The sequence below is a fragment of the Electrona antarctica genome (genome assembly GCF_951216825.1).
Source record: "Electrona antarctica genome assembly, chromosome: 24".
Lineage (NCBI taxonomy): Eukaryota > Metazoa > Chordata > Actinopteri > Myctophiformes > Myctophidae > Electrona > Electrona antarctica.
In genome coordinates, this window is record NC_136803.1 from 12,965,071 (window position 1) to 12,981,612 (window position 16,542).

A 16,542-nucleotide genomic window follows, 5' to 3' on the forward strand; every position below is an offset into this window, starting at 1 on the left:
ATTGCTGTTTGATTGCTGCTCCAATTCATTTTTCATTTTCAATAGGAGTCACATGGTTTGACCAAACATTTTTGTTTGATGAGGGGGGAACAATCAGCAATCAAACACAAATGTTTGATCAAACCATGTGACTCCCATTGGAAAAGCATTGTGGTGGCCAAAAAAAACGATCAAACATTGCTTGATTGGTGTTTGGTACGTGTGAACTAGGCCTCAGTGTGCATGCAGGATATCACACAATATCAGTCCTGAGAATCAAGGACGGGTGTTTTTGATTATTCTATCATGGTGTTTGACGCTACTATGGGTTTGTATAGGATTGGGCATCGTCTGATCAAATTCATTTCAAATATCTAAATGCTGAATCAAACAAAAGCCAGAGTAGACATAGACATTAACCCATTTCGGACTGAGGCCGATTCTAAAAAGATTCTAAAAAGACCTTGAAAGACTTGAAAGTCTTCAAGTATATTTAAAAATCACACCCGTGTGAACTGAGTGGTGCAAGGTCTTATATAGCCTGATCAGCTGTGGTCTGACGTAATGTCAGTGACCATAGTAACCATGCTCATTCTTTTGGGTCCCACGTACAGGTACTGTACACACATACATAGACACATAGACACATAGATACAGACAAAGCTGGTTGTTGGAGTGGTTTACACCACTCAATAATTACAAAACATTTATGTCGCTATATACTGTACATATATACTGTACTGTACCAAAATGGGTTCCCGTCCTGAAGGGTATAGGTTACAAAAAGGGGTTCCCACCTATAATGGGTTTAAATGACCATAGACCCTAGTTTGAATGTGAAATATCCCTTTAAGCCTGAGCTATACTTAATGTGTGGGTGCGGATCTACGAGCTTGCACTGCAGATTGTCTATTTCTGCTGCACGACACCTGCATACAACCAGATATCGGGCATAAGAGACTGGGGGCCTGACAGGTATGCTGGCATCTTCTCTCCCTTCCTGTTCACACTATGCACTTCTTCAAAGTCAACTCTCGAGTCGTGCCACATGTTCTTGGACGACACTTGCGGCCACTGTGGCGTGTGTCAGGGATGAACAGGAAGAACGGTACAGGGGCCTGGCTCTGGGCCAAGGACAAAAAAGGAAAAAAAAGAAAGAAAGACATGCCATCTCTGGTGTACTTCCCATATCTGCGTGGTAGGTGGCCACCGTTTTAGGAGACCGGAAGCAGGTTCCATCCATCCATCTTCCTTACTTAGTCCGTAGTCGGGTCGCGGGGGCAACAGCTCCACCAGAGAGCTCCAGACTTCCCTCTCCATGGGGGATCCCGAGACGTTCCAAGGCCAGCGAGTCGATGTGTTTCCTCCAACTGCGCCTTGGTCTGCTCCGTGGTCTCCTCCCAGTGGGACGTGCCTCGAGGACCTCCCTAGGGAGACGCCCGAGATGCCCGAACCACCTAAGCTGGCTCCTTTCCAGGCGAAGAAGCAGCGACTCTACTCCGAGTCTCTCTCGCGCGACTGAACTTCTCACCCTATCTCTAAGGGAGATGCCAGCCACCCGTCGAAAACTCATTTTGGCCGCTTGTATTCGCGACCTTATTCTTTCGGTCAAGACCCACACTTCATGACCATAGGTGAGAGTAGGAACGAAGATTGCTCGGTAGACAGAGAGCTTTGCCTCCGAGCTTTGTTATTTCCAGTGGAAGAGTGGACGTGAACACAGCTTCTGAACCATTTTTTTTACTATTGGACAATCTTCCCATGATTTTCATAGTAAAATGGCTTTTTTGTTTTCTTTCAGAAAGACAAATCTAGAGAAACTACTTTCTTATCAGCCTCTGTCCAAACAAGACACTCTGGAGTTTTAATTAAAGGATGATGAATGGAGATGCTTACGAATAGCTGCATCTGCTTTGATGTTAAGCTCACAGTTCATCTTATTTGTGTTTTCAGTTTTATAGTATTTATTTGGTTTTATTGTATTTATGTAATTTGTATCTGACAGTAGCCTTGTTTTGTCTTGTCTTCTCAGAAGCATGGGACGTGTAATACTCCTACGTCTTGGCCAGTGCATATTTGTAATACAGCCTTTGCCTCAATGTATTTTCTTACTGTATAAAATAGTTCATTTTGATGAGGGCTAGGTGTACAGAATAGACAACCAAAGATGAATGCCGATTTATTTTTCTTCTTGCAAGGAAGGTGTCTAGTGCTAGTGTTTCACAAAAAAGGTAATTCAAAAAAAGGAAAACAATAAATTGACATGCCTAAATCAAGCATAACAGCTATAGAGCTTGTCTAACTCTGACTGTTCAAACCCCCCTGTGTACTTTTATTGTGGTGTAGTTCCTAGTGTTTCCTGTCTGCTCTAATGTTTGCTACCTGCCTTGTCTAACCTTGTGATTAGTCTTTGTATTTCACACATGTGTCCTGTTTAAGTCTCAGCCAATGATATGTTGATTGTAGTTATGTTGCATCTGTGTCTAGTTAGTCTTGTGTATTTAAACCTCCCTGTGTTCAGTAGTCCTTTGCCAGATTATAGTTCTTGTTATGTTGTGTTCCTGCCTTTATTGTATGTCCTGTTTAGTTAGTCGTTAATAAATACTGGACTTGATCTGCCTGCCTGCCGTGTTCTGCTTCTGGGTCCTCACCTCACACACCGTGACATGTGTGACTCTTTTAGTAGGATCAGAGAGACCACTAGTGTTTGTTTAGCAATGATGAGTTCTGTTTAATCAATACATGGTATGTAATGTTTCATCCACGCTATTGTCTGTGTATCAACCTGAAATGAATATGCAATTGCAAACTTGGTCAGGAAGTGAACACAAACTCCCCCAATTACACATGTACGTAGCTAGCATATGACGTAGCATTCAAATGGTTTGGTGCTGCTGACCATAATATAGGCTAAACACATAAGTGGTAAAGGAAGTCTCTGTCTTTACCACATACTGTTACATATTGCCGGGTGGAAACCTATTATGTCCAAAACTGTAACTTTTCAGGATTCAAAAGTAGCTCAAAAACAAGCTCAAAACGTGTCTTCTCGTGCCTCGTTTTAAACTTGTGGATCTGCTACTTGTGATACTTTTGTGTGACGCTGTAGTGTGAAAAAACACAAGTTAGAATAATGGAGATAAGGTTTCTGCCCAACAGTGGGTCAGTAGTCAGTGTAATGCATATTAAACCCATTTTATGTATATTTTACCCATTAAGAGCTGGGACGCATCTGTGTGACTTTAGCTTTGAACTCAATTTTAACCATTATTTTAAACTTTGAAAAGTAGCAGATCTACAAGCTCATAGTGCTGCGCTATGAGCTTGTAGATCAGCTATTTTAGAAAAATTTTGATGGGGGCCGGCAGCCAAATACAGATCATTATCAGTATTTAGAAGACATTTTGTAGAATCTGGTCTCAGGTCTTAATGGGTTCAACTGGGGGTCCTTAGTTGAGAATGGACAAGACAGTGATGGTGAGGACACGACTCTGTCCTTTAGTTGGTTCTGGAGCTGCTCACACAATGTGTTTTTGTAGAGCTTTGCGGACCATATACTTTCCGCACTACTATGTATAGATTGTTCCCACTTCACCACAATTTCCTCTGACACACACTATTCAATCTGATATTTATGTTGTTGAATCTGACTCACTGCAAATTACTGTAGGCCCTATGGCTCACTGTCTCATGTTACCAGTTACCTTTACTATTATGAAACCTCTCTCTCTCTCTCTCTCTCTCTCTGTATATACCGTCGCTTTCGGCAGAGACCTCTTATCTCCATATTTTAACCTTTTTTGTCAAGTGGTCGTTTAGTGCTCTTGTTGTGTTGTGTCCTGTGTACCATGTTTTGTTTTGTTTTTTGTTGTTTTTTGGTCCTGGATTTTGTTATGCTGCAAAGGTTTGTGCTGAAGGGCCTGCATGTAAAAGAAATCACACCTGTGTGAACTGAGTGGTGCAACTCCCCCCCCTTACACCCTCCCCCCCTCTCTCTCTCTCTCGCTCTCATTAGCAGGCAACAGTGCAGCACTATTTCTCTCTCTCTGTTTCTGGCACGACAGCGCCCCTACTGGTACTCATGAGTCACACATGAGTCACACACAAACATAGGTTAACACGAGTCACATAGGTGTCACATAGGTGAACACGGACTTTGCTGTTCCTTGGAGTGGTTGCACCACTCAAAAAGTTTTGTCTTCATTAAATGAATGCCCTACTTGATCACACCACAGCGTCTGCACGAGCGCATCAAAAGTAGCAGATCCACGAGCGCTTCGAGCTTGTAGATCTGCTGCTACGGTATGTTTGCATTTGAATCCTGAAAAGTATGCTGTAACTAGTGACCTGAACTCTGGCATTTCCCTGCGCGTAATAAGGTATCTACATGCCTATCATCATTTTCTGTTAGCTCTCAACACGTATCATTGACTTTAAACGTTTGAGCTTTGACCAGACGGCACATTAAAAGCGAAACCCCGCTCAGCATCCGCGACCCATTTACACTGTAATTATTCATTTGATCCCCTTCCCCGTTCAGCCGACGCATGAGTGGTTCGCTTCAGACGGAGACACTGACACACACGAACATGAAGCCCTGAAACTTCTCTGTCTCTCTCTGTCTCTCGTAGGACTGGTGGAAACATGAAAGCTCCCGTTGCTCTCCTGCTGCTGCAGCTGCTGCACGCCGCCGTGCTCCACTGCATGAAGGTGGTGTCGAAGAGAGGTTCAGGTAGGTCTCTGCTGGTTTTTTGTTGTTGTTTTTTTACCGAAGTCGGTCTATATTCAGTCGCTGTGCTAGTAGTGCCTTTTTCACCACTTGCTCCTTATTGGATGGCCTTTAAGTCAATGGGGGGAGTCCGCAATGCCTTCCAATTCTCCGAACGGAGCGTCGTCACTGACCGAGTAGCCTCGGAAACCCAGACGTTTTTATTTCCAGGGAGGAAAAAAAAGGCTGGGTCCGAGTCCACTTCAATTCGGCATAGAGTAGCGCAAACATCTCTCACTCTCTGCTGATTTCTGATCGTCTGCACCTTTGTTAAATTGACACACACACGCACACACATGTACACACACACACTCCTCTCTCTCTCTGTCACTCTAAGTAATTATTCTCATGTCGCGCAGCTGCGCATAGTTTCTCCCGGCGGATCCTGCCGGGAGCTGCCTATGCCATAAAAAGCATAGGTGAGTTCCAGGCTACTGACCGAGTGACTGAATCGGTGGGCGGAACATGGTCACCCGAACGTCTTCTCAGGCTATGGCATGCAGCAGAATTTGGCGCTACATACTGTAAAGAGGGAAATCAGTTGGTTCAATAATCGATAACATGTTTTATTTGAGTGATGAATGGCCCAAAGTATATAAACAGCACCGGATTACAGAGAGCACCCCACCCCACGTGGGGTGTTAGGAGATCAAGGCAGGAAAGAAGAAGGTTTGAGCGCTTTTACCACAAAAAGGTACAAGTAATGGTTTTGGTAACCTACTCCCCCCTTCACGTCTGCGTTCCGTCATTACTCAGCATGATTGGTCGCAACTACCCTGAACATCGAAAAACAATGCAAAACGGTTACCCTTCATCTTCACGTCTGCCTTTTGTTTATGAGTTGGGTAGAGAGAATGTGTTTCCAGTTTCCACATAATGTGCTTTAACGCCGCGAGGCATATTTTGTCATCTACAAACCGCCTAAAATGAAAAGAGAAATGGCCCGGCTTGGATTTTTGGTTGTGCAGGAACGGAACGGTGCACATTCTTTAAGAGCCTCGGTTGAATTCAGTCCTACGTGTAAATACATTTTGATCTCCCGGCACAACCTTGAGTATCGAGGATTTGTTCCTGGGTACTACGCTAGGAATGTCACGTTGCCCTCTTGCCGTTTTTCGCTTTGGACCGCTGTACCGTGAAAACCCAAAGCGGTGCTGTTGTCCTTTCCCCCGTTTTTTCCAAGGTCTGGATTGAGAGCGTAGAAAATGCTTGGGTCATTCGATTTGTGACTCTGCTAATGATCAAGACAGGGGTCACTGTTGGAGTACGGCGGGTTTTTGTTTGCCTATCAGTTGCAGTGATTTAATCCTGTCGGGATCCTTTGTGGATGGATTATCACGACGCTGTGGCAGTCGGTTACCCTTGAGATGTCCCTATTAGTCGCATTAAAGAATGGACAAATTCTAGGAAGTTCAGCTCCGAGTCTCTGGTCCTCTGTCTACTGTAAGCTGCTCTGAAGCCAGCGGAACTGCTGGTCTTTTGAATAATCTTTATCGTATTCATTCTTCTGCTTAGTCTCGTATCACTTTCCGATATATTTAGCTGTTGTGACTTTTGAACGTCCCTTTCTGAACTCCATTCTAGCTAAACGATCACGCATTAGTGAACTGGTAAACTGTAGCCACCATGGCAAAAACCAAACTGCCTACAGCAAGGGGCCAGTGAGGCTATTCAACGTTGAAGCTCTGGGCCCTAGTGGTAGGAGGAGGCACTACAGGCGGACCCGTGTATTCATGACCGGGAAACCCCGTGCAGCTGGGCTTTAACATTGAGCGCTCGGTTGCACTTCCGCATTTGACCACCAAAATTTGGTGGTCAAATGCGGAAGTAGACGTTCTGAGACGGTACTTCTGGCAGTCTTCCGGGTGCTTCAAAACGCCACTGAGCAACTTCCACTGACATGAATAGCTGGGGGGGCGGAGCTTTGCGCCAGTTCAGTCTCTATCCTTTTATATACTCTATGGCCTACAGATGTACCATTCCAACTCTTCATGCTTTCCTGATCTTTTCCTCAACGTTTTCTGAAAATGCATGTTTTCCCTGCATGTTTTATTCACAAATTAGCCTTGCTAATTCCACTGCTATTGAAAATAAGTGTCCAGCAGAGGAACTCTAATCTATCGGGGAAATCTGAATAGAATTAACATATAACACCTTGGCAAATGCCCCCCTTTCTAACTGACACAATGTTCTGTTTCTGATAATGCACTGACAATCTGCTGAATTGCCAATGGCAGGACATGTGAAGTTCTCAAGTGTTTGCATTTAGGCTCCAATTAGCCTATTTTTCCCTCTTTTCAAACATCCAGCAGTGCCGATGGATGAAGGACTGTGGGTACATTCAATGGCCAAGATGGAACAAAGATGAAAGCTTTTGCAAGTCTGTTTCTCTCCTTTTTTCTCCAGGAGTTGCTGGTGTTGGTCCTTTTATGTTTTTATTTTATTTTTTTACCCATGCATATCAGAGCCAGGTGCAGGACTGGACCTACAGGCTCATCAAAAGGGTCTCTCTTGCTTTGCTTTTTCCCCAGCAGAATTCCCCACGGGGCTTTCTCCTAGGATGCTCAGCGAATGAGCCCATCGCCCGGGGCAAGGATTCGAAACGCGTCCGCTGATAAATGAGCACCGCCGTATACTCGGAAGCCCAGGCCCTTGTCCATTGCCACCCCCCCAACCTCCCTCCCGCCCCTCTCTCTAAGATCCCATTGGCTTCATTAGAAGTCACGCGCGGGAGCTTTGCGTCGTCAGAGCGCTATATGACGAATGGCAGGGCTGAATGCGAGCCGTGGCCGCAAAGCGACTCCACTTGTCTCCTTCAGATTGATTGAATTAAAAGAAGCAATGTTTCAGCGCGTCGGGGGTGCCCTTGGGGAGTGGGAGGAGGAGGAGGGGTGGAGGGGTTGATTGTGCCTTTTATGCATAATTTCACCAGAGGAAAGTTGTGTTGTTATTTGTGTCATGGTCTTTTTAAAATCATGATGTGTTGCCCTGTTATTTTTTATGATTTATTGTTGGTTTATTATGGCTATTTAATCACCTAATCTGACATTTGCAGTGTCGCTCTGTCTTACTTTCTTTACATATGATTCATTACATTGAACCGTAGGGATTTATTAAAAATACATTCATCACCTAGTCAATTAACCCATTAAGGCCTGACGTCGAAATTTAAAAAAAATGTTTTCTAAATCATGACAATTTTCTGAAAGATTTGAGGCACATTTTAACGATTTTTCAAAAATAGCAGACCTACAAGTTCATAGCGCGCCACTCGGTGGCGCGCTACGAGCTTGTAGATCTGCTATTTTTCAATAGCTAAATTATAACATAATGTTTAAAACACCAAAAGGGGTTCCCGCCCAAAATGGGTTAAGGATTGCCAGAGCCAGTACAAGCACATTTTAAGTATTGTTTTTTTTTTAAGCTGCACAAAAATGTTTTGTTTACTAATGACTGTAATCACAGGCATAGAATCCATTTGTCTTTTTTAATTGTCTTTGCAAATCAAACTAGACAATCCTTCCTCCATTCCATCCATTAAAGGGAAGTTAAATGATCATGGAACTGGCTCTCTCAGGGACCATGAATACACATAACGTATCTCCATCCATCTTCCTACGCACACGCACACACACACACACACACACACACACACACACACACACACACACACACACACACACACACACACCCACGCACAACATGCATATGCTGCGGCACCTTCCGCAGCATTCATCGCACATACGCTCCACCATTATCTGTAGATGATTGCATTAGGAACACCCATCTTTGAGTAATGCTTCGCCTGCACTTGTACGCGGGGGCCACGGGAAAAAACAGCAAGGAACACATACCGTGCACGCCAGCATATCTGTCACACTAATCCCTAACAATGCATGTGTAGGCGAGTGTATCCATTTGTCCTGCGACAGAGGGGTCCCCACTTTGTTTGCTAGAATGCTGATATTGCCTGAATGGTTGGGCGGGCAGAATAATTATGTACAGCGCTTTTTTTCCCCCCTAGTTCTTCTTTTTGCTTAATACAGCACATCACATTTAGGGATGCTAATGCAGTCATTACAAGGAGGATTTGATATCGCAAAGCCACATGGAAATCAGTGCTATTCAGCCGCAAGCTTGAGCGTTGGCTGTATTAACCCATTTTGGGCGGGCACCCCTTTTGGTGTTAGCATTATGTTGTGCTTTAGCTATTGAAAAATAGCAGATCTACAAGCTCATAGCGCGCCACCGAGTGGCGCGCTACGAGCTTGTAGGTCTGCTATTTTTGAAAAATCGAAAAACGACTGACATAGAAACATAGCTTTTTCAGAAAACTGTCAGGATGTAGAAGACATTTTTAGAATCTGATCAAAATGGGTTAAAGCAAGGATTCTCACATTTCTCAACCACCGGCACCTAATAATCTACACATTAATCACATTAATCTACACATGCCTTATATGGGGATTGGTGGGGCCGGTTCCCTATGGTAATTAGCCACGGTGAGGCCTTTAGGAGGGCCATTCAAGCCGCAAGCGGAGCCTGCAGCACCACCATGCATAACCATTGTGGGTTGAGAATCCACCACTCCTGAATGACGTGCCTGGTGCTGGGAGACTGGTGCAACGCACAGGTCCTGGACCTGGTGAGAGCAGGAATGGACCTGGTGAGACGTAGGAGGGGCCCGGACAGGAGTCAATCCACAGAGCCTAGTCCGTCCACGTGCCAGTTCCTCTAACTCCCAGTTCCGGCAGAGTAGTTCTGGAGCATCGGATTGTGTGGCCCTGGTCTTTCCCTAATGGGACTGATCGAGGGTAGCTACTGGGACGTACTGTAAGTCGGGACTTGATCACCCCCGGCTGGGTCACCTGAGTGAAAGGTATGATGTTGTGAGACCCGAAACCCCGATGACCTTAGGATACATCACTGAGGATACATCCCAGGTGCATCCATGCGATGTATTTTTATTTTTTGGATGCTATTTAGGATAGATGAGGTGTCTACCTATGATAATTTGGATGAACTGGCACACCCCTTCAAGTTACGAGGATTGGGATTTATCATCATAAGAACATACTTACGAACAATTCTGCCTATTTAACAACGTTTCATGAATCTGACTCGACTTCTCTTAGGAATTCACTTAGGAAGAAACGTAAGAGGAAATGTTAGGAACTTACTGCCGCATGAGGCCCAATGCATTTAGTTAGTGTGGTTGCCCTAACCAGACTATTGTTATTGTAAATTTGGATACTTTGCCGCTCTACGAGCCATATGTCAAATCGACCGGCTTCATCGGGAATCGTGTGCTTGTATTTTGCTAAGAGATCCGTTGTATAGTTTAATTGATATTAATTAATTAGTTCTCCATAGACTTATAATGGGGAAATCGAAGACTACATTTAAGTATTTTTTTCCCTTGGAGACTGTAAGCGCCATATTTACAAGACTTGGGGGGGAGGTTCATAATAATTATGAAAATGAATTGAAAAGGAATTACATCAGTCGGCCTCATGGTGGCGCTATAACAGCCCACTTTACGTTTTTCCCTATAACTATTGAACCGTAAGTCGTAAAATCAAAAGTTCCTTTTCCATGGATTCCTTGCATTTCCCCATATAGGCCACGCCCATTTTCGTCAGGGAAAAAAATCCTTTTCCATTTTCTTCAAAACACACTTTTTGCTCCTCCTCCTACAGATTTTGTCCAAATCTCACAAAAATTGGCACACATGATCTCCGGACCTATCCGATTAAAACACCAACTGCAGAATTTTGGTAGTGCGTATCGTTCGGCCGCAATCATCGTCCGAAGTTAGTAGGAGGGGCCTATTTTACAAAAAATGCCATAAATCACGAACAGAATGTCCGATCCATCCCAAATCACGCGGGTGGTTCAATCAACCAAGTTCCAAAAGCAATTCCATTTTCATCCATAGGGGGCACCGCAAATGCAAAAAATGTAACCGTATGGTGCAAAAACCATACCAACCATACCAAAACCCCTCCGAATTACTTACGCATGATCACAAGGTTGACGTGACATTCTAATTGGCTGGCAACATTAGTGGGAGGGGCCTATGTAAGCGACTGCGGCAACCACACTGCAATTTTTCAAAATTGCAACCTTTCTAGTTTGACCCTGTTCCACAGATATTGTGAAATTGGCTTAACTGTCTACCATCTCTCACTGCAAGGCATTGTGAGCTTGTAGTTGGGCTATTGTCGCAATGTCTGTGAAACCCCTCCAAGGAACCCTGGGGGTCCCTGGGGTCCCATCAGCAGGTGCTCACAAAATTCAAATGACTGACATCAAAACTAAATAAATAGGGCACGTGATGCCCCAGGGGTCAAGTAAAAAAACTGGCTTTGTGACAGGCAGTGTCATCGCTTTGAATCCCCCTCCCCATCTAAGCAAAGATCAAAGCCAGAATTGTAATCCACTAAGGGGGATTCTCCTCCGTGGCATAGCACCATCAAACATCGTATACACGTGTGTGCATGCGTGCTATACAGTACAGAGTACATGCTCCTGTGATCTGATCAAAATGGGTTAAAGCAAGGATTCTCACATTTCTCAACCACCGGCACCTAATAATCTACACATTAATCACATTAATCTACACATGCCTTATATGGGGATTGGTGGGGCCGGTTCCCTATGGTAATTAGCCACGGTGAGGCCTTTAGGAGGGCCATTCAAGCCGCAAGCGGAGCCTGCAGCACCACCATGCATAACCATTGTGGGTTGAGAATCCACCACTCCTGAATGACGTGCCTGGTGCTGGGAGACTGGTGCAACGGACAGGTCCTGGACCTGGTGAGAGCAGGGATGGACCTGGTGAGACGTAGGAGGGGCCCGGACAGGAGTCAATCCACAGAGCCTAGTCCGTCCACGTGCCAGTTCCTCTAACTCCCAGTTCCGGCAGAGTAGTTCTGGAGCATCGGATTGTGTGGCCCTGGTCTTTCCCTAATGGGACTGATCGAGGGTAGCTACTGGGACGTACTGTAAGTCGGGACTTGATCACCCCCGGCTGGGTCACCTGAGTGAAAGGTATGATGTTGTGAGACCCGAAACCCCGATGACCTTAGGATACATCACTGAGGATACATCCCAGGTGCATCCATGCGATGTATTTTTATTTTTTGGATGCTATTTAGGATAGATGAGGTGTCTACCTATGATAATTTGGATGAACTGGCACACCCCTTCAAGTTACGAGGATTGGGATTTATCATCATAAGAACATACTTACGAACAATTCTGCCTATTTAACAACGTTTCATGAATCTGACTCGACTTCTCTTAGGAATTCACTTAGGAAGAAACGTAAGAGGAAATGTTAGGAACTTACTGCCGCATGAGGCCCAATGCATTTAGTTAGTGTGGTTGCCCTAACCAGACTATTGTTATTGTAAATTTGGATACTTTGCCGCTCTACGAGCCATATGTCAAATCGACCGGCTTCATCGGGAATCGTGTGCTTGTATTTTGCTAAGAGATCCGTTGTATAGTTTAATTGATATTAATTAATTAGTTCTCCATAGACTTATAATGGGGAAATCGAAGACTACATTTAAGTATTTTTTTCCCTTGGAGACTGTAAGCGCCATATTTACAAGACTTGGGGGGGAGGTTCATAATAATTATGAAAATGAATTGAAAAGGAATTACATCAGTCGGCCTCATGGTGGCGCTATAACAGCCCACTTTACGTTTTTCCCTATAACTCTTGAACCGTAAGTCGTAAAATCAAAAGTTCCTTTTCCATGGATTCCTTGCATTTCCCCATATAGGCCACGCCCATTTTCGTCAGGGAAAAAAATCCTTTTCCATTTTCTTCAAAACACACTTTTTGCTCCTCCTCCTACAGATTTTGTCCAAATCTCACAAAAATTGGCACACATGATCTCCGGACCTATCCGATTAAAACACCAACTGCAGAATTTTGGTAGTGCGTATCGTTCGGCCGCAATCATCGTCCGAAGTTAGTAGGAGGGGCCTATTTTACAAAAAATGCCATAAATCACGAACAGAATGTCCGATCCATCCCAAATCACGCGGGTGGTTCAATCAACCAAGTTCCAAAAGCAATTCCATTTTCATCCATAGGGGGCACCGCAAATGCAAAAAATGTAACCGTATGGTGCAAAAACCATACCAACCATACCAAAACCCCTCCGAATTACTTACGCATGATCACAAGGTTGACGTGACATTCTAATTGGCTGGCAACATTAGTGGGAGGGGCCTATGTAAGCGACTGCGGCAACCACACTGCAATTTTTCAAAATTGCAACCTTTCTAGTTTGACCCTGTTCCACAGATATTGTGAAATTGGCTTAACTGTCTACCATCTCTCACTGCAAGGCATTGTGAGCTTGTAGTTGGGCTATTGTCGCAATGTCTGTGAAACCCCTCCAAGGAACCCTGGGGGTCCCTGGGGTCCCATCAGCAGGTGCTCACAAAATTCAAATGACTGACATCAAAACTAAATAAATAGGGCACGTGATGCCCCAGGGGTCAAGTAAAAAAACTGGCTTTGTGACAGGCAGTGTCATCGCTTTGAATCCCCCTCCCCATCTAAGCAAAGATCAAAGCCAGAATTGTAATCCACTAAGGGGGATTCTCCTCCGTGGCATAGCACCATCAAACATCGTATACACGTGTGTGCATGCGTGCTATACAGTACAGAGTACATGCTCCTGTGATGTGTGATGCAAGCATAATGAGCAACTTGAATCACCTCTCATTTCAAAGGGTTGCAGAGATAGACATCACTTTATGCCAGTGTACTATCAATCAGTGTTGCCAGTTTGTGCGAGAGATATGAGCAACCGAGTCTATGTAAACAAGCCCAAAAGAAGTGACTACGCCACATTCAACCTACAGTATATGCGTTGATCTGCTATTAACCCATTTTGACCTGAGATCAGATTCTAAAAATGTCTTCTACATCCTGACAAAGGAAAACAAATCTGAAAAAGCTATGTTTCTATGTCAGTCACTCTTCGATTTTTCAAAAATAGCAGACCTACAAGCTCGTAGCACGCCACTCGGTGGCGCGCTATGAGCTTGTAGATCTGCTATTTTTCAATAGCTAAAGCATAACATGATGCTAACACCAAAAGGGTTTCCGCCCAGAATGGGTTAAACACAAACAACACAAAATACATGTTATTTTGAGGGTCTTTCTCTATGATTTAGTAGTAGTAGTAGTCCTTGGGTGTTCTTTCGTATATTTGCACACAATTTGTCCTCTGCATTTACCCCACTAGGAGCAGCGACCAGCCATTCTACGGCACTTGCGTAGCAATTGGGGGTTAAAGGGAAGTCTCATCTCGTGAGACTTCTGGTTCTGCTCAGCTTTCCTGTAGGACCTGGATGTCTTGTGAGACGAGACTTGGCCTGTGAATTTAGGCAAAGCTCTCGTATCAACACTACGCCTCGACACTCAGAAGCAGCGAGTGCATTCTCTGGCTGCGGCAACAGCCGTGGCAGTGTTTCCTCTGCCACCGGCAACGCCTCCTAATCCGCCACAGACCGGCATCTGCCGGCACCTGCCGCAGAGATGCTGAGGAACGCATATATCAGGCGAGCTCACTATGACCACTAGGCTATATGGCTGCCCCTTTTAAAACAATTTGAAAATGTTTGAGAACAACTGGTATAACCCGACATTAGTAATGAAGCCCAAATAAGCAACTACACACAAACTACCAATAATTTACAAGAGACTTTACAGAAAAACAAGCCCAAAGTCGCTTATAAGAAGCGGACATGGCAACACTGATAACCCATCTCCTCAACTATCTATATTGTGCTTTCATACTGGGGATATTTAACCATCCGAAATACTGTGCTTTCGGGCCACTTCCCTATGTGCACTTTTGGAAACATTGGAGTGAGATGCAATTAAATCCCCTGTTGTCCACTCCTTACTGCCTTACTACTACAGCCCAGTAAAATAGACCATTGGAAATGCTTTGAGTGTGACAAATATCCCCTGGTAGCCTGTGTGCCTGCTTGTCTAGCGGTGAACTCCAACAGAAGCAAAATCCCGTTGCACCAACATGGTTTTGCTTTCAGACACCGAGAATAGATACATTTGTCAGGCTTTGCACAGTTTCTTTCTTTTGGTCGTTTGTTTTTGGTCTCAAGAGCAGTGGTGGAAGAAGTTCTCAAGATCTTTTTTACTTAGTCCATTTTGACCTGAGATCAGATTCTAAAAATGTCTTCTACATCCTGACAGTTTTCTGAAAAAGCTATGTTTCTATGTCCGTCGTTCTTCGATTTTTCAAAAATAGCAGACCTACAAGCTCGTAGCGCGCCACTCGGTGGCGCGCTATGAGCTTGTAGATCTGCTATTTTTCAATAGCTAAAGCATAACATAATGCTAACACCAAAAGGGATTCCCGCCCAAAATGGGTTAATTAAACTACCAATAACACATTACAAGTAAAAGGCCTCGTAGATCGGTATAAAAAACAGGAATTAAATACAGATATAAAATAGGGCTTAAATGGTTAATCCATGCGTGTTTTGTATTCATAATCTGTATCTGCAAAGTAGTAACTAAAAGCTGCCAAATAATTGTAAGTGGAGTAAAAAGTACAATATTTGCCTCTTGAGATTTAGTGGAACAGATGTATTTTAAGGGCCACTTCACCCCATTTTGCCACCAGATCTTATTTTAATGGTGTTTGGGAGGCTTAAGAAACACTTTCCTGGGGTTTTATGTGGGTAATATGTGTTTTTAGATATTGCAGTATTTCAATCCAGTAATCCAGTCTCACTGCTGAATTACTACAATTACCATAATGCTTTGCTGCACTCACCCCACCTTGTGGATAGGGGAGCGCTGTCTTTACTGAGACAACATGTAGTCCAAGAAGGAAGTCTCACTGCTGAATTACTACAATTACCATAATGCTTTGCTGCACTCACCCCACCTTGTGGATAGGGGAGCGCTGTCTTTACTGAGACGACATGTAGTCCAAGAAGGAAGTGAGGCCAGTGTCCATGGCATCACCTTAGAGTATATATATGAATAGAGACGGCACCCGGAGGAAACCCTGAGGCGCAATGGACATAGTGGCCGAATTTGCTATTGCAGCCTGGGCCAAACACATGGACGCGCTGGTCCGTTGACTATCATTGTGCACGTTCATGATGACACGTGAACGCGGTTTCAGTGCAATGGCAGCGCGTTCATGTGTTTGGCCCAATCAATCCCAGAATGCACTCTGTTCCTACAAGGAAGGAGGAGTGAAATCGCCTCATGCGCTTTTGAGCAACTTAATGCAAGTGGATGGGAGGAGAACTCGGGTGACGTCTCTATTCATATATACTCTAAGGGCATCACAGACACTTTGATTTGATTTGTTTCTTGTCTCCCAAACATCATTAAAAATTATGATCTGGTTGCAAAAGGGGTGAAGTGGCCCTTTAAGTAACTTAAAGTAAATTAACTAAATGGAAATATAAGTGCCGCAAATTTGTACTTAAAGTACATTACTTGAGTAAAATGAATGCACTTCTTATTTACTCTCCACCGCTGTTGCTTTTTCAACCACCGCGAGGAGATACATTTGTCATGCCTTTGCGCGCGTGTGTGTGTGTGTGTGTGTGTGTGTGTGTGTGTGTGTGTGTGTGTGTGTGTGTGTGTGTGTGTGTGTGTGTGTGTGTGTGTGTGTGTGTGTGTGTGTGTGTGTGTGTGTGTGTGTGTGTGTGTGTGTGTGTGTGTGTGTGTGTGTGTGTGTGTGTGTGTGTGTGTGTGTGTGTGTAAAGACTTT

The 16,542-nt window shown here is 44.3% G+C and overlaps 1 protein-coding gene across 1 annotated transcript in view; it reads left to right on the forward strand.

The window, feature by feature from the left end:
• The first annotated feature begins 2,587 nt into the window (after nt 1-2,587).
• LOC306917372 (interleukin-1 receptor accessory protein-like 1) overlaps nt 2,588-16,542 on the forward strand; it is a 515,864-nt gene continuing 501,909 nt past the window's right edge. Inside the window, exons 1-2 of the mRNA XM_079495579.1 lie at nt 2,588-2,724; nt 4,611-4,711. Coding sequence (XP_079351705.1) covers nt 4,624-4,711 — 88 coding nt within the window. The 5' untranslated portion in view covers nt 2,588-2,724; nt 4,611-4,623. The remainder of the gene's footprint in view (nt 2,725-4,610; nt 4,712-16,542) is intronic.